The following is an 18,582-nucleotide window of genomic DNA, read 5'->3' as shown; positions in this document are numbered from 1 at the left end:
TGTGTTGAGGTGGCGGACAGGCCCCGGTCTTGATTGGCTCTGGCCTAAGGCAGTAGGAGGAGACTTCCACAATGGATGGGACTGCTGGGGACAAATGTTTACTAATGCTGTCTGGCTGTGCAGGGAGGGGAAGCAGAGAGGAAAAGACCACAACACACAACAAGAGTAAGTTTAGTTTAATTTGTTATCAGACATTCAGACCATTGTGGGAGTGTGCAGATTATGCTGAGTCACTCTGGGATTCAGACTTCAGTCTGATTACAGCGGTGCAAAGTTCTTGATTTGTAACTTGTGATCCCTGCTTATGCCTGTCATGGTAGAGTAAGTATGTGTATCTGTGTTCTCTTATTAGTAGTTGGTGTATTTGTCTATGTATAAGTTGTAAAGTGATCAAACTGCATGGGTGGTTGTCTTATGAGTGTTATGGCTATTTCCATGTAAAAGGACCCATGAGCACCAACATGTGACATTCATAAAAGCATGTCAAATTGGGTGTCAATTGAAAGCTAAGTCTCTCTCTCTCTCTCTCTCTCTATATATATATATATATATAATTTTTTTTTTTTTAATGAAGGAGTATGTAAAGTGCATTCGGAAAGTATTCAGACCCCTTGACTTTTTCCACATTTTGTTACTTTTTTTCCCCCCCTCATCAATTTACACACAATTCCCCATAATGACAAAGCAAAAATGTTTTTTAGACATTTTTGCAAATTAATTAAAAAAAAAAATCTACAACTGAAATATCACATTTGCATAAGTATTCAGACCCTTTACTCAGTACTCTGTTTCAGTACTTTTGACAGTGATTACAGCCTTGAGTCTTCTTGGGTATGACGCTACAAGCTTGGCACACCTGTATTTGGTGAGTTTCACCCATTCTTCTCTGAAGATCCTCTCACCTCTGTCAGGTTGGATGGGGAGCGTCAGTGCACAGCTATTTTAAGGTCTCTCCAGAGATGTTCGATCGGGTTCAAGTCTGGGCTCTGGCTGGGCCACTCAACGACATTCAGGAACTTGTCCCGAAGCCACTCCTGTGTTGTTTTGGCGTCTTTCCCTCAATCCTGAGTAGTCTTCCTGTTGCTGAAAACATCCCCACAGCATGATGCTACGACCACCATGCTTCACCGAAGGGCTTGTGCCAGGTTTCCTCCAGACGTGACGCTTGGCATTCAGGCCAAAGAGGTCAATCTTGGTTTCATCAAACCAGAGAATCATGTTTCTCATGGTCTGAAAGATCCTTTGGGTGCCTTTTGGCAAACTCCAAACGGGCTGTCATGTGCCTTTTACTTAGGAGTTGCTTCCGTCTGCCTACTCTATCAATCAATCAATCAATCAATCAAAATGTAATTATAAAGCCCTTTTTACATCAGCCAATGTCACAAAGTGCAATACAGAAACCCAGGCTAAAACCCCAAACAGCAAGCAATGCAGATGTAGAAGCACGATGGCTAGGAAAAACTCCCTAGAAAGGCAGGAACCTAGGAAAAAACCTATAGAGGAACCAGGCTCTGAGGTGTGGTCAGTCCTCTTCTGGCTGTGCCGGCTGGAGATTATAACAGTACATGGCCAAGATGTTCAAAAGTTCATAGATGACCAGCAGGGTCAAATAATTTAAATAATCACAGTGGTTGTAGAGGGTGCAACAGGTCAGCACCTCAGGAGTAAATGTAAGTTGATTTTTCATAGCCGAGCATTCAGAGTTAGAGACAGCAGGTGCGGTAGAGAGAGTTGAAAACAGCAGGTCCAGGACAAGGTAGCATGTCCGGTGACCAGGTCAGGGTTCCATAGCCGCAGGCAGAACAGTTGAAACTGGAGCAGCAGCACGACCAAGTGGACCGGGGACAGCAAGGAGTCATCAGGCCAGGTAGTGCTGAGGCATGGTTCTAGGGCTCAGGTTTTCTGAGAGAGAGCAAAAGAAAGAGAGAGAGAGAGAGAGAGAGAGAGAGAGAGAGAGAGAGAGAGAGAGAGAGAGAGAGAGAGAGAGAGAAAAAAGAGAAAATTAGAGGGAGCATATTTAAATTCACACAGGACACTGGATAAGAGGATAAATACTCCAGACATAGCCCCCTGACACAAACTACAGCAGCACAAATACTGGAGGCTGAGACAGGAGGGGTCGGAAAGACACTGTGGCCCCGTCCGACAATACCACCGGACAGGGCCAACCAGGCAGGATATAACCCCACCCACTTTGCCAAAGCACAGCCCCCACACCACGAGAGGTATATCTTCAAATCACCAACTTACTACCATAACACAAGGCTACTCTACCATAAAGGCCCGATTGGTGGAGTGCTGCAGAGGTGGTTGTCCTTCTGGAAGGTCTTCCCATCTCCATAGAGGAAATATGGAGCTCTGTCAAAGTGACCATTGTGTTCTTGGTCACCTCCATGACCAAGGCCCTTCTCACCCAATTGCTCAGTTTGGTCGGGTGGCCAGCTCTAGGAAGAGTCTCAGTGATTCCAAACTTATTCCATTTATGTATGATGGAGGCCACTGTGTTCTTGAGGACCTTCAATGCTGCAGAAATGTTTTGTTACCCTTCCCCGGATCTATGAGTCGACACAATTCTGTCTCGGAGCTCTACTGACAATTCCTTCAACCTCATGGCTTGGTTTTTGCTCTGACATGCACTGTCAACTGTGGGACCTTATATAGACAGGTGTGTGCCTTTCCAAATCATGTCAAATCAATTGAATTTACCACAGGTGGACTCCAATCAAGTTGTAGAAACATCTTAAGGATGATCAATGGAAACAGGATGTACCTGAGCTCAATTTTGAGTCTCATAACAAAGGGTCTGAATACCTACTGTATGTAAATAAGGTATTTCTGTATTTATTTTTAACACATTTGGAAAAAAAATATCTAAAAACTGTTTTTGCTTGGGTATTGTGTGTAGATTGATGAGGAGCATTTGTGGAAAAGGGGAAGGGGTCTGAATACTTTCCAAATACATGTTATATCCTAAATATTAGGAATAAGCAAAGGGTTTGATTTAAGGTCAAACAGATGGAAAAGGAGTCTTAAAAAAACATCTACCAGAAAGTCTTTAAAAGGTATTAGAAATACATCAAAACACAATAATGTTGAAGTAAAGATCCCTGCCAACTAATATCAACACTTATATTTTGATAAATTATTTGTCTTGTGTGAGTTTTGGAAACATTGCCCTGTGCCTTCATATTCCGTTACCAAAAAACCACATATCCTTCAAATATTTTCACATTTCTCTCCCTCGTAAGGAGGGAGGATAATGAAAGTTCAAATATTAATTGATTAAAACTCAAATTTCTGTTACCAAATAATCTGCCATAGAATTACTGCAATTGATGACACAGAATTACTGCAATTGATGACCCAGAGGGTTAACAATAGGAAATCATAGTAGTCACAAACCACAGTTGGGTCACCTGCTACTGTCATAACTGTTTTCTTTCTCTTCCTGTAGTCTGGTGGTCAATGCTAGTGTGAAAATAGTCTGGACAAACTCTCCCTATCTCTCTCCCTCTTTCTTTCACTGCCTCTCTCTCATTCTCTTCTCTCTCCAGTTAATATCAACTCTCCAGGATCCTACTGACACCTACCCATGAGCCCCCTCTTGTTCCTTTTACTCTAACTAACATCCTTACCCACTGAGCACCGACCGACACAGGACGTCCATGGATGTTGACAAGTTGTTGAAATTTGGTCAGTCCGCCCTGGCCTTGATTTCAACATCTACAAACTTAGATTTTTGGTACGGTCTTTGATTTGGCTTAAACATAGACGTCCATGATTGATTCAGATTTGGACCAGACCAAATCTGAACCAATCATAGATGTCTATGTTTCACAATTTTGGAGAGCACAGTACAGAACAGCACAGTATATTAAAGTTAAAACACATTTGAGTATAGTTCAGTACAGTCCTCTATGGTACTGTACAGTAGAGTTCAGTGCAGCACACAGTAGAGCACACTAGAATTGAGTACTCTAATGTATTGTACTGTACTCAACTGTACTGAACTATACTTTACTGTACTCTACTGAGCTCTACTGTACGGCGATTTTACCAAAGTTCTTCCAGTAAATGTGTTTTGTAAATTTTGCTGTGCAAATTGTTAAAATTAGTCATTGTGCATATAATTGGATGGTTTGTTAAACTTTGAAATCAATGTTTTTTGTTTGGCATACATCTTTAAGTGAAAAATCTGAGTCAGCACACTTCTGCTACTGTGGAATTGCCCTTATGTGACTGAGTTCTGTTGGGAAGAAATGTAGTGTCAGCTGTCCTCCTTAATCTCCTGTTACATATTCTCTAAAGCAATGTAACCAAAAGAAGCAACCAAAGCAGGACATGTAGTCCCTCCTCATAACATGTTTTCTTTTTCATAGGAATTGCAACAGAAATCTAGAATCTAAGATTTCCTTATTCTTTTACAGAATCCTGCAGGTACTTGGCTCTCGGGTTGGGCTAGATCTCTTGGCTGGACTTCCTCAGTGATAATTTCACATTTCGACACGTTAGCTCAGTGAACCCAACTCGTGATTTGCTTTCAAGGACATTGAGGACCTCAACCTGTAGCTACTTATGAAGAGACTGGCATAAGACATCTCAGGACAACATCTCAGAAACACTGAGCACCATTGTCAGAGGAGCACTGTGACAGGAGCACAGGTCATGTGACATCATAACAGCATAGCAGGAAGTAATCGCTGAATTCTTAGCGTACCACTCTGTACAGTCAGCTGTACAGGTTTATATTTCAGTCATTTAGCAGACACTCTTAGGGTTAAGAGCCTTGCTCAGGGGCACATTGACCGATTTTTCAACTATTCAACAAACCCAACACTCTTAACCGCAAGGCTACCTGCCACACAGTTCTGACCTCACCGTTTCCAACCACGCTTTCGTGATCACATGCACCATACCCACACTCCGTCACACTCCATACCCTCTCACCCACCTGGGAGCCCTTCCATAGCCTGGGTAGACTCATCACCAAGGGCACCATTGGACACTGCACCCTTCAGAAATGACCGGTACCCAGCTAATGAACTATCCCACCACAAACTCTCCATTCAGCTCTCCCAGCTCCAACTCCATTCTGCTCCAATCAGCTGCCATGACATCCCCAGTCCCCCCTTTTTCCCGGGCCACCTCAGTCCCCTCGCCTCAACTGCCTCTGGCCCTGTGGCCCCCGCTGGACTTTGCCTTAGGAGCGTTGTCGTGCTGCGGGCCTGTGTGTTCACTAACCCCCTGGAGGTGGTAAAGACACGGTTGCAGCTGCAGGGAGAGCTGCGGGCGCGGGGGTCCTACCGGCAGCACTACCGTGGGGTGCTGCAGGCCCTGTGGGTGGTGGGGAGGACGGATGGGCTCCGAGGGCTTCAGAAGGGGCTCTCGGCTGGGCTGATGTACCAGGGTCTGATGAACGGCGTGAGGCTGGGCTTCTACTCCTACTGTGACTCCGTGGGGTTCACTGCAGCCCCTGGAGGGAGTCTGATGTCAGGGGCCGTGGCTGGGGCTCTGGGGGCCTTCATTGCCTCTCCTGCCTATCTGGTGAGTGGCATACATCTTTGTTGTATTGTTGTCGCTCTCATAGTGCATAGCTTTGGATGAGGTAAGGAGATATGGAGGGTACTTAGGGTGTCATATCGACATGCACAGACCTTACAATATTAACAGTGTTCACCCTGGAGTATGTGCCCCAATTTTCACAGTATGCACCCCCCTCCCCAAAATGAAAAATATTAACCCCTCTTATAGAATTAAGAGGGGTTAACTGCCTTGTTCAGGGGCAGATGTGGGAACTCTAGATCATCATTGTAAATAAGAATTAGTTCTTAACTGACTTGCCTAGTTAAATAAAGGTTGCTTTTAAGGCGACTTTCGTGAAATAATAATTGTCCACCTCATGGTTCAGCTCTCAGATATTTTAGTACTAAATGTATCAGGGCATTGCATGCATAGGCCTATAGGCTTAGGTGTCCACTGTACTGTAGTTTTTATACTATTTTCTACATTGTAGAATAATAGTGAAGACATCAAAACTATGAAATAGCACAAATGGAATCATGTAGTAATCGAAAAGTGTTAAACAAAAAAATATATATTTTAGATTCTTCAAAGTAGTCACCCTTTGACTTGATGACAGTTTTGCACACTCTTGGCATTTTCTCAACCAGTTTCACCTGGAATGCTTTTCCAACAGTCTTGAAAGAGTTCCCACATATGCTGAGCACTTGTTGGCTGCTTTTCCTTCACTCTGTGGTCCAACTCATCCAAAACCATCTCAACTGGGTTGAGGTCGGGTGATTGTGGAGGCCAGGTCATCTGATGCAGCACTCCATCACTCTACTTTTTGGTCGAATAGCCCTTACACAGCCTGGAGGTGTGTTGGGTAATTGTCCTCTTGAAAAACAAATGATAATCCCACTAAGCCCAAAACAGATGGGATGGCGTATCGCTGCAGAATGCTGTGGTTGCCATGCTGGTTAAGTGCGCCTTGAATTCGAAATAAATCACTGACCGTGTCAACAGCAAAGCACCCCCACACCATTATACATCCTCCTCCATGCTTCACGGTGGGAACCACACATGCGGAGATCATCCGTTCACCTACTCTGCGTCTCACAAAGACACAGCGATTGGAACCAAAAATCTCAAATTTGGACTCATCAGACCAAATGACAGATTTCCACCGGTCTAATGTCCATTGCTCGTGTTTCTTGGTCTAAACAAGTCTCTTCTTATTACTGGTGTCCTTTAGTAGTAGGTTCTTTGCAGAAATTCGACCACGAAGGCCTGATTCACGCAGTCTCTCCTGAACAGTTGATGTCTGTTATGTCTGTTACTTTCGGCGCCGACAGAGATGGCCGCCTCGCTTTGCGTTCCTAGGAAACTATGCAGTTTTTTGTTTTTTTACATGTTATTTCTTACATTAGTACCCCAGGTCATCTTAGGTTTCATTACATACAGTCGAGAAGAACTACTGAATATAAGATCAGCGTCAACTCACCATCAGTACGACCAAGAATATGATTTTCGCGACGCGGATCCTGTGTTCTGCCTTTCAACCAGGACAACGGAATGGATCCCATGTGGCGACCCAAAAAAACAACTCCGTAAAAGAGGGAAACGAGGCGTTCTTCTGGTCAGACTCCGGAGACGGGCACATCGTGCACCACTCCCGAGCATTCTTCTCGCCAATGTCCAGTCTCTTGACAACAAGGTTGATGAAATCCGAGCAAGGGTAGCATTCCAGAGGGACATCAGAGACTGTAACGTTCTTTGCTTCACGGAAACATGGCTCACTGGAGAGACGCTATCGGAGGCGGTGCAGCCAGCGGGTTTCTCCACGCATCGCGCCGATAGAAACAAACATCTTTCTGGTAAGAAGAGGGGCGGGGGCGTATGCCTTATGGCTAACGAGACATGGTGTGATAAAAGAAACATACAGGTACTCAAATCCTTCTGTTCACCTGATTTAGAATTCCTCACAATCAAATGTCGACCGCATTATCTACCAAGAGAATTCTCTTCTATTATAATCACAGCCGTATATATTCCCCCCCAAGCAGACACATCGATGGCTCTGAACAAACTTTATTTGACTCTTTGCAAACTGGAATCCATTTATCCGGAGGCTGCATTCATTGTAGCTAGGGATTTTAACAAGGCTAATCTGAAAACAAGACTCCCTAAATTTTATCAGCATATCGTTTGCGCAACCAGGGGTGGAAAAACCTCGATCATTGTTACTCTAACTTCCGCGACGCATATAAGGCCCTGCCCCGCCCTCCTTTCGGAAAAGCTGACCACGACTCCATTTTGTTGATCCCTGCCTACAGACAGAAACTAACTAACTAATAACTATGTGAGAATGCTGTTCATCGACTACAGCTCGGCATTCAACACCATAGTACCCTCCAAGCTCGTCATCAAGCTCGAGACCCTGGGTCTCGACCCCGCCCTGTGCTACTGGGTACTGGACTTCCTGACGGGCCGCCCCCAGGTGGTGAGGGTAGGCAACAACATCTCCACCCCGCTGATCCTCAACACTGGGGCCCCACAAGGGTGCGTTCTGAGCCCTCTCCTGTACTCCCTGTTCACCCACGACTGCGTGGCCACGCACGCCTCCAACTCAATCATCAAGTTTGCGGACGACACAACAGCGGTAGGCTTGATTACCAACAACAACGAGACGGCCTACAGGGAGGAGGTGAGGGCCCTCGGAGTGTGGTGTCAGGAAAATAACCTCACACTCAACGTCAACAAAACTAAGGAGATGATTGTGGACTTCAGGAAACAGCAGAGGGAACACCCCCCTATCCACATCGATGGAACAGTAGTGGAGAGGGTAGTAAGGTTTAAGTTCCTCGGCATACACATCACAGACAAACTGAATTGGTCCACTCACACAGACAGCATCGTGAAGAAGGCGCAGCAGCGCCTCTTCAACCTCAGGAGGCTGAAGAAATTTGGCTTGTCACCAAAAGCACCCACAAACTTCTACAGATGCACAATCGAGAGCATCCTGGCGGGCTGTATCACCGCCTGGTACGGCAACTGCTCCGCCCACAACCGTAAGGCTCTCCAGAGGGTAGTGAGGTCTGCACAACGCATCACCGGGTGCAAACTACCTGCCCTCCAGGACACCTACACCACCCGATGTTACAGGAAGGCCATAAAGATCATCAAGGACAACAACCACCCGAGCCACTGCCTGTTCACCCCGCTACCATCCAGAAGGCGAGGTCAGTACAGGTGCATCAAAGCTGGGACCGAGAGACTGAAAAACAGCTTCTATCTCAAGGCCATCAGACTGTTAAAAGGCCACCACTAACATTGAGTAGCTGCTGCCAACACACTGACTCAACTCCAGCCACTTTAATAATGGGAATTGATGGGAAATGATGTAAAATATATCACTAGCCACTTTAAACAATGCTACCTAATATAATGTTACATACCCTACATTATTCATCTCATATGCATACATATATACTGTACTCTATATCATCTACTGCATCCTTATGTAATACATGTATCACTAGCCACTTTAACTATGCCACTTTGTTTACATACTCATCTCATATGTATATACTGTACTCGATACCATCTACTGTATCTTGCCTATGCTGCTCTGTACCATCACTCATTCATATATCTTTATGTACATATTCTTTATCCCCTTACACTGTGTATAAGACAGTAGTTTTGGAATTGTTAGTTAGATTACTTGTTGGTTATTACTGCATTGTCAGAACTAGAAGCACAAGCATTTCGCTACACTCGCATTAACATCTGCTAACCATGTGTATGTGACAAATAAAATTTGATTTTGCCTTGAACTCGCAGAAGCATTTAGGCTGGTAACTATAATGAACTTATCCTCTGCAGCAGAGGTAACTCTGGGTCTTCCTTTCCTGTGGCGGTCCTCATGAGAGCCAGTTTCATCATAGTGCTTGATGGTTTTTGCAACTGCACTTGAAGCAACTTTCAAAGTTCTTGACATTTTTCAGATTGACTCACCTAAAGTAATGATGGACTGTTGTGTCTCTTTGATTATTTGAGCTGTTATTGCCATAATTGCCATAATATGGACTTGGTCTTTTACCAAATAGGGCTATCTTCTGTATACCACCCCTACTGTGGTTCTTCCTTTAAAAGATATGAGCTTATGCCACGACCGTTTGTGGTAGATGGTGGCAGATTGTGGTAAATTGCGTCATTCTGGCAACAATGGCTGACACTTAAATAATAATGCCATAGAATTCTTCGGCACCCCGCAGGCTGCGCTGCAGTACGCTGCAACTTTTAAAGGAAGAACCTTGTCACAACACAACTGATTGGCTCAAACGCATTAAGGAAAGAAATTCCACAGATTAACTTTTAACAAGGTACACCTGGGTCACCTGGATATGCATTCCAGGTGACTACCCCATGAAGCTGGTTGAGAGAATGCCAAGTGTGTGCAAAGCTTTCATCAAGGCAAAGGGTGGCTACTTTGAAGAATCTCAAATATAAAATATATTTAGATTTGTTTAACATTTTTATGGTTGCTACATGATTCCATATGTGTTACAGTATTTCATAGTTTTGATGTCCTCACTATTATTCTACAATGTAGAAAATAGTACAAATAAAGAGGAAGCCTGGAATGAGTAGGTGTGTCCAAACGTTTGACGGGTACTGTATATATATAAATAAAGGAAGATAAGCTTAGTCCTAACCCCACATGCATTTCTTTATGTCAGGTGGCTACATCTATATCTGCTATACAGATATAGATGTACAGAAGGAGGGTAATTGGTACATTTTCAATCTGAATATTTTGTATAAAGATAAGTGTTATATTGTTATATTATAGGCGGAACTCTGGCAGGCCTGAAACATTCTTCCTCACCTCAAGTTCAACTCAGAGTCAGAGTCAGCTGGAGCGCCGGGGTGCACTGCCTTCATATAATTAGCCCGCAGTAGCTAATGCTTAATAATAGCCACACCATACCAAACCTTCACAGACGTTTCTTAACTTTATTACAGTTAACATCAAAAGCAAGTCAAGCCATTCGGGACAATATGAACAGAAGAGCAAATGTAAACCATAGAAAAACTCGCTTCCCTCCCCTGTGCCCAATAAAAAAACACACAACCCTCCCCAAAGAAAAAAAAAACCTTTGACAATGTTGGACCACCCCTCCCCCCCAGTAAATGTAGATCTGTCCCTAAGTGTGACAGTGTTTATTTGTATCATTAATTTATTGTGTGTGCGGGTAGTAATATTGCCCCAGCCATTTTCCCTGTTATGAGAACTTGACGTGTTTGTGTTGGTACTATAAATACATATCTGTTGTTTTTCTACTGTGCGAAGGGCAGTGACTTCTACAGTGGCTGTGTATATCCCCATGAGTTAAGGCAGTTGTATAACTTGTGTACCCCAAGGTGGCTCTCATATACTCTGGCTGCTGTTGTTGTCAAGGCTGCATCTATTGCTCAACATACCTCAGTGTAGCCATCTGACCTCTGCAGCATCGTGGAAACACTATATAATCTGCATGGTGATATGTTTGTGAGAATCTGGGTCACTAAATATACCCGGCACGTATCTACTTCCAACCACTACCCAAAATATTCCCCAGCACTCCCTCCTATGTTTTTTGGCAGAATATGAAGTAAAGAGAGAGCGAGAGACATTAAAAGAGAAAGAGATGGGAGGCTATTTTTGGTTGCACCCGGTGTGTGAGAAGAAGCAGGGAGGGGTCCGACTCGGGTGTCTGTGCATGTGTACTGTGAGAGCCCAACTCAGGTTTCTAGACCCAGTCAGTGTGCAGTGTCATCTCAGTAAACTGAATAATGGTCGTTCAGAGAGAAGGAGAGATGTGAAATGGAGGTCATGGGCGTCCTGAAGGGATGTGTGTGCCTGTGAGTGCTCAAAAAAACATGCCAATCAGTAACATGCAAACAGAGGCGTGGAGTGGTGTCAACGAAACAAAAACACACAACCTTTGTGACTGATACTGTAATCATCAAGATAAAGACAGGCACAGGGATTTATTTTTAAAACCCTGTTAAGGGATGTAGTGTGGCCCTTTTGATCTAAGAGATACATTTGTTCAATTTGTCATGGCACTGTTCACTTTTTTCATAGCACTGTTCATTTGCCTGGCTACCCAAACACCTTGCTTCCGGCCAAACGCTACGCCACGCCCATGGACGTTAGTTTCTTCGCCGCTATGAGTCTGGATCTGAGCACCTCCCCGATGATTTCTAGAACGCAAATGCATTCTAACCGTACTGATTTGTCCCAGAAACCGATGGGTTGGGCCAGAGCCAGAACCCTTGTGGATAAAGTGTCTTTTTAAAAATTCTTCATTGTCTTTGATACTTGGTTAGAGATGATCCAAGCTGACTTTGTTTTGTACAACACCCCTCATTTTGATGTCGCCACAAACGACTTCAACGATGGCAGTCTCAGACTGAAGTACAATACGTAGTGAACAAAGACCAGCGGAATAATTCAGTTTTGGTCATCAGGCAAACTGTTCACACCCTTACAATAAAGATCAAAGTCAATGTGTAGACCTTAGGTACAGTTGAAGTCGGAAGTTTACATACACCTTAACCAAATACATTTAAACTCAGTTTTTCACAATTCCTGACATTTCATCCTAGTAAAAATTCCCTGTCTTAGGTCAGTTAGGATCACCACTTTATTTTAATAAGAATGTGAAATGTTAGAATAATAGTAGAGATAATGATTTATTTCAGATTTTCTTTCTTTCATCACATTCCCAGTGGATCAGAAAGTTACATACTCTCAATTAGTATTTGGTAGCATTGCCTTTAAATTGTTGAACTTGGGTCAAACGTTTTGTGTAGCCTTCCACAAGCTTCCCACAGTACGTTGGGGGATTTTTAGCCCATTCCTCCTGACAGAGCTGGTGTAACTGAGTCAGGTTTGTAGGTCTCCTTGCTCGCACACACTTTTTCAGTTCTGCCACAAATCTTCTATAGGATTGAGGTCAGGGCTTTGTGATAGCCACTCCCATACCTTAACTTCGTTGTCCTTAAACCATTTTTCCACAACTTTGGAAGTATGCTTGGAGTCATTGTCCATTTGGAAGACCCATTTGCTACCAAGCTTTAACTTCCTGACTGACGTCTTGAGATGTTGCTTCAATAAATCCACATAATTTTCCTACCTCATGATGCCATCTATTTTGTGAAGTGCACCAGCCCCTCCTGCAGCAAAGCACCCCCACGACATGATGCTGCCAACCCGTGCTTCATGGTTGGGAAGGTGTTCTTTGGCTTGCAAAAGCCTCCCCCTTTTTCTCCAAACATAACGATGGTCATTATGGTCAAACAGTTCTATTTTTTGTTTCATCAGACCAGAGAACATTTCTCCAAAAAGTACGATCGTTGTCCCCATGTGCAGTTGCAAACCGCAGTCTGGCTTTTTTATGGCAGTTTTGGAGCAGTGGCTTCTTCCTTGTTGAGCGGCCTTTCAGGTTATGTCGATATAGGACTTGTTTTTACTGTGGATATAGATACCTTTATACCTGTTTCCTCCAGCATCTTCACAAGGTCCTTTGCTGTTGTTCTGGGATTGATTTGCACTTTTTGCACCAAAGTATGTTCATCTCTAGGAGACAGAACACGTCTCCTTCCTGAGCGGTATGACGGCTGCGTGGTCCCATGGTGTTTATACTTGTGTACTATTATTTGTACAGATGAACGTGGTACCTTCAGGCGCTTGGAAATTGCTCCCAAGGATGAACCAGACTTGTGGAGGTGTACAGTGTGTTTTCTGAGGTCTTGGCTGATTTCTTTTGATTTTCTCATGATGTCAAGCAAAGAGGCACTGAGTTTGAAGGTAGGCCTTGAAATACATCCACAGGTACACCTCCAATTGACTAAAATTATGTCAATTAGCCTATCATAAGCTTCTAAAGCCATGACATCATTTTCTGGAATTTTCCAAGCAGTTTAAAAGGCACAGTCAACTTAGTGTATGTAAACTTCTGACCCACTGGAATTGTGATACAGTGAATTATAAATGAAATAATCTGTCTGTAAACCATTGTTGGAAAAATGACTTGTGTCATGCACAAAGTAGATGTCCTAACTGACTTGCCAAAACTATAGTTTGTTAACAAGACATTTGTGGAGTGGTTGAAAAACTAGTTTTAATGACGCCAACCTATTTATATGTAAACGTCCGACTTCAACTGTATGTAGGTTTGCTATTGTAAAGCTGTCACAATATCCCTTTGTGTTCCATAGGCTGATGCTGTCCAATACCCTGACACACTGCCATTTGTGGGCAAAGTATCCACAAGTGATGTCAGCGCAGAGTTGATAACTTAATAGTAGAAAAATGTCCATACTTCAGGGAGGATATTTCGATAAGAAAACATTTTCACATTCAACAGCGAGAAGCACTATATATGGTAGTAGTAGTAGTTTATTTTAAGGGGACCATGTGCAATTAAAGATTTCAGACAGTGAAATATGATGTTCGCACCAGAGTTAGCTAAGCACAGATCATTTCCATCTGCAGTCCCTAACCAAACATAACTGAATACATAAGCATAGCTAAATGCACATCAGTCAAACAGTAGTATAGTAGGATAACAGATTAAAAGACCAATTATATACAACACATTCAGCAGACTTGAGTGCATTAAGAATTAGTCAATGTGTGCAGGATTGATACACCTTGATCCATGATTTGACCTGCACGGAGAAGGATTTAAAGTCACTCGTGTTTCACTCGAGGGGATGGAATTCCGTTTCCTGATGCCTGAGGTGGAGAACGCTGACTGCCCAAAGGTGTTTTCTTTTAGGAATGACACAGACTCCTCTTGTGGATGTCTGGGTGATTCTGCTGTTTTGTTCAGAGCTTAATATGCCATAATCTTACAAACTAGACAAACAACTGAGAAATGGAACCGATTGTATTTGGGGAGAATATTGCAGTGATGGTAATGACGCAATTTCCTGTCCAGGATCTTCAGTGCTTGTTTATTTAGAGATCGAAGGGGTTTCAGTCATGTTTCATTGGCTTGAGACCAGCTGATGATACAATAGGACAGGTGTTTTTTCAAGTTCAAAGTATAATGCCCAGATATTTAAACTAGGTGACTGTTTACATTTTTTGTCCTTGAATAAGTATGTCCGAGTAAGCCTGTTTGTTTAGTTTTGTGAAGAAGTACATGGCTACCGTTTTTAAAACATTGAGGGTGAGACAGGAGAGGTTGAGCCATTCAGCTACTTTTTACAATGATACTGCTTGCCACTTCATCAGCATAGAAATGCGTATAAAGAACTGTATCATCCACGTACATATCCACACCCTGGCATACAGACGGAAGGTCATTAATATAGAGGCTGAGTAACAAAGGGCCCAGGATTGACCCATGTGGCACTCCCACAGTGCAATCCCTTGGTGAGGATAGTTCACCGTTAATCCAAACACATTGCATCTGGTCTGCCAGATAAGACACAATCCATAAGAAAGCACTTGACAAAATGTTGAAGTTGGATAGCTTGGAAAGGAGGACATTGTGGTAAATAGTGTCAAAGGCTTTTCTGAGGTTGAGGAAAACTGCACCTACAACACCCCCCTTTGTCCCGCTTTGCCTTGATCTATAGGATATGGCAACAAGCTGTTTATGTAGAGTGGTTGACCCTAAACCAAAACTGCATGGAGTGAAGAGGAAAGCTACATTTATCCAGGTGGACTGGCTCGACACTTCCAACTTTTCTCCCTCATAAAATGTTTTGTTTTTTGTCTGAATTTCCCTCCGTCAGGGTGTGTCGAGTGCCTTCGCCAATATCTACCGGCGGGAGGGCGTGGTGGGGCTGTGGAGGGGTGTGAACGGGGCTGTGCCTCGAGTGATGGTGGGATCAGCCGCCCAACTGGCCACCTTCAGCTCCGCTAAGGAATGGGTGGCACGCCTTCAGGTAACTATAGAAACCATCCATCACACTCGCAGGCTGTCGTGTGTATTGCGTTAAGCCAGGTGTCACACATGCAGAATGACCTGTACATACGGTATCAGCATATAAGGATGGTGTGTATATAGAACTATTGAAAGTTTTTGAGTGTGTTTAAAACAATTTTCGAAGGTACATTTCATACAAGTATCCATCAAGCAGTACCGGAGTGCCAAGTCTATGACCAAAAGGCCCCTTAACAGCTTCCAAGCCAGAAGACTGCTGAACAGTTAATCAAATGGTCACCTGGACCATTTATATTGACCCCACTCTCCATTTGTTTTTACACTGCTGCTACTTACTGTTTATCTGTGCATAGTCACTTTACCTTTACCTACATGTACAAGTTACCGAGACTAACCCGTACCCCCGCACATTGACCCGGTACCGGTACCCTCTGTATATAGCCTCGTTATTGTCATTTTATTGTGTTACTTTTTACTTTCGTTTATTTGGTAAATAGTTTTCCTAACTCTTTCTTGAACTGCATTGTTGGTTAAGGGCTTGTAAGTAAGCATTTCACGGTAAGGTCTACACCTGTTGTATTTGGCGCATGTGACATATAAAGTTTGATTTGTTCAAGATAGGAATAATCTTTCACCTCTACAGTTGGTTGATTTCTCTCTCTGTGTCCTTGTAGTGGTACAGTCCAAACAGCTGGCTGGTTGCCTTGACAGCTGCCTGTATCAGTGGAGTCGCCGTGACGATCACCATGACACCGTTTGACGTCATCAGCACACGCCTCTACAACCAGCCAGTGGATGAGCGTCATAGGGTGAGCCTCTTTTCAATACCTCATTTTTCTTTGTCCACCATCATTGGAATTGCCTATTTCACCCTGATATTCCCTGGTCTTGGTTTCTAAGTAGAACCTTGGCTTCTCCATATACTGTATACTTCTGGCTCTTAGCTGTTGAACACACAGATTTATAAAGATCTAAACTGTAACTGTCTTTAGACGTTGAACTCACAGTTTCATTTTCTGCCTCTCTTGCCTGTCTGTTAGGGTCGTCTGTACCTGGGCTTCTCAGACTGTCTGGTGAAGGTGTGCCGGACAGAGGGTTTTCTGGGGCTGTATAAAGGTATGGGCCCTGTGTTCTTCCGCCTGTGCCCTCACACCGTTCTTAGCATGCTCTTCTGGGACCTGATGAGACAACGGGCCTTTCAGGACGTTCAGAACGAGAGCTGAAGAGAAGAGGATATTCAGCAATCTTGGAGGACAATGGAAGTTGATTTAAAAAATAAAACATGTTTTGGCCTGCTGTCTTCATCAGAGCCGGAGCTAAGAAAGAAGGCCTCATATGGTGGACAGAGTTGAATGAATGACTGGTCCGTTGGTAGAGACGAGCAGTAGACACTCTTTGTGATGCCAGTGTGGAAAGTTGGTTGAGAGAAGGAGAGACGAGGAGGAGGAGACGCTCTCAATTCCACAGAATAGACTTGCACTCCCTCACCGGTTAACTGGAAGGATACATAATGGCTTGATATACACTGAGTGTACAAAACATTATTGAGTTGCACCCCCTTTTGCCCTCAAAACAGCCTCAATTAATCTGGGCATGGACTCCACAAGGTGTTGAAAATGTTCCACCGGGATGCTGGTCCATGTTGACACCAATGCTTCCCACAGTTGGGCACCCACAGGCTGGATGCCCTTTAGGTGGTGGACCATTATTGATACACATTGGAAACTGTTGAGCGTGAAAAACCCAGCAGTGATGGAGTTCTTGACACACTCTCAAACTGGTACGCCTGGCACCTACTACCAATCCCCAGTCAAAGGCATTGAATGGCATACAGTGCTTTGTAAAATAATTCAACCCCTTGGAGTTTTTCCTATTTTGTTGCATTACAACCTGTAATTTAAATAGATTTTTATTTGGATTTCATGTAATGGACATAATCACACCGAGAACACCATGTTTTTCATTGGCAGGGACTGGGAAACTGGTCAGAATTGAAGGAATGATGGATGGCGCTAAATACAGGGAAATTCTTGAGGGAAACCTGTTTGTCTTCCAGAGATTTGAGACTGGGACGGAGGTTCACCTTCCAGCAGGACAATGACCATAAGCATACTGTTAAAGTAACACTCGAGTGGTTTAAGGGGAAACATTTAAATGTCTTGTAATGGCCTAGTCAAAGCCCAGGCCTCAATCCAATTCAGAATCTGTGGTATGACTTAAAGATTGCTGTACACCAGCGGAACCCATCTAACTATAAGGGCACAAGGCGAGACCCAGATGCAGACACAGGAGGCAGATGGTTAGATTCCAAGCTAATTATTAACAATCCAAAAGGGCTAGGCAAGAGAATGGTCATGGATAGGCAAAAGGTCAAAACCAGTTCAGAGGTACAGAATGGCAGGCAGGCTCGAGGTCAGAGCAGGCAGACTGGTTAGGCAGGCAGGAATGGAGTCCAGAAAAACAGGCAAAGGTCAAAACCGGGAGGACGAGTAAAAGATAATAGAAAAGCAGGCGCAAGGGAAAAACATGCTGTTTGACTTGAACATACAAGACAGACTGGCACAGAGAAACAGGAAACACACGGATAAATGAACCAGGGAAAATATGCGTGACACCAACTTGAAGGAGATGGAGCAGTTTTGTCTTGAAGAATGGACAAAAATCCCAGTGGCTAAATGTGCCAAGCTTATAGAGACATACCCCAAGAGACTTGCAGCTGTAATTGCTGCAAAAGGTTTCTCTTCAAAGTATTGACTTTGAGGGGGTGAATAGTTATGCACGCTCAAGTTTTCATTTTTTTTGTCTTATTTCTTGATTGTTCACAATAAAAAAATATTTTGCATCTTCAAAGTGGTAGGCATGTTGTGTAAATCAAATGATACAAACCCCACAAAAATCTATTTTAATTCCAGGTTGTAAGGCAACAAAATAGGAAAAATGCCAAGGGGGGTGAATACTTTCGCAAGCCACTGTACATGCACAATCCATGTCTCACTTGTCTCAAGGCTTAAAAATCCTTCTTTATTAACCTGTCTCCTCCCCTTCATCTAGACTGATTGAAATTGATTTAACAAGTAACATCACAAAGGGATCATAGCTTTCCCCTGGATTCACCTGGTCAGTCTAT

At 43.6% G+C, this 18,582-nt stretch overlaps 1 protein-coding gene across 1 annotated transcript; it reads left to right on the top strand.

Annotated features, from left to right (window-relative positions):
- Nucleotides 1-17,444, top strand: slc25a34 (solute carrier family 25 member 34). The gene is given in 6 exon segments (XM_046312927.1): nucleotides 1-165; nucleotides 4,428-5,222; nucleotides 5,225-5,586; nucleotides 15,304-15,456; nucleotides 16,130-16,264; nucleotides 16,496-17,444. Coding segments are annotated over 5 exon segments (1,035 nt in total). The 5' UTR covers nucleotides 1-165; nucleotides 4,428-5,020; the 3' UTR covers nucleotides 16,679-17,444.
- Nucleotides 17,445-18,582: the final 1,138 nt, after the last annotated feature.

This window comes from Oncorhynchus gorbuscha, linkage group LG18 (assembly GCF_021184085.1).
Source record: "Oncorhynchus gorbuscha isolate QuinsamMale2020 ecotype Even-year linkage group LG18, OgorEven_v1.0, whole genome shotgun sequence".
In the NCBI taxonomy this organism is placed as follows: Eukaryota; Metazoa; Chordata; class Actinopteri; order Salmoniformes; family Salmonidae; genus Oncorhynchus; species Oncorhynchus gorbuscha.
The sequence above is the reverse complement of the archived record's forward strand: the minus strand, read 5'-3'. Positions and strand labels throughout refer to the sequence as shown.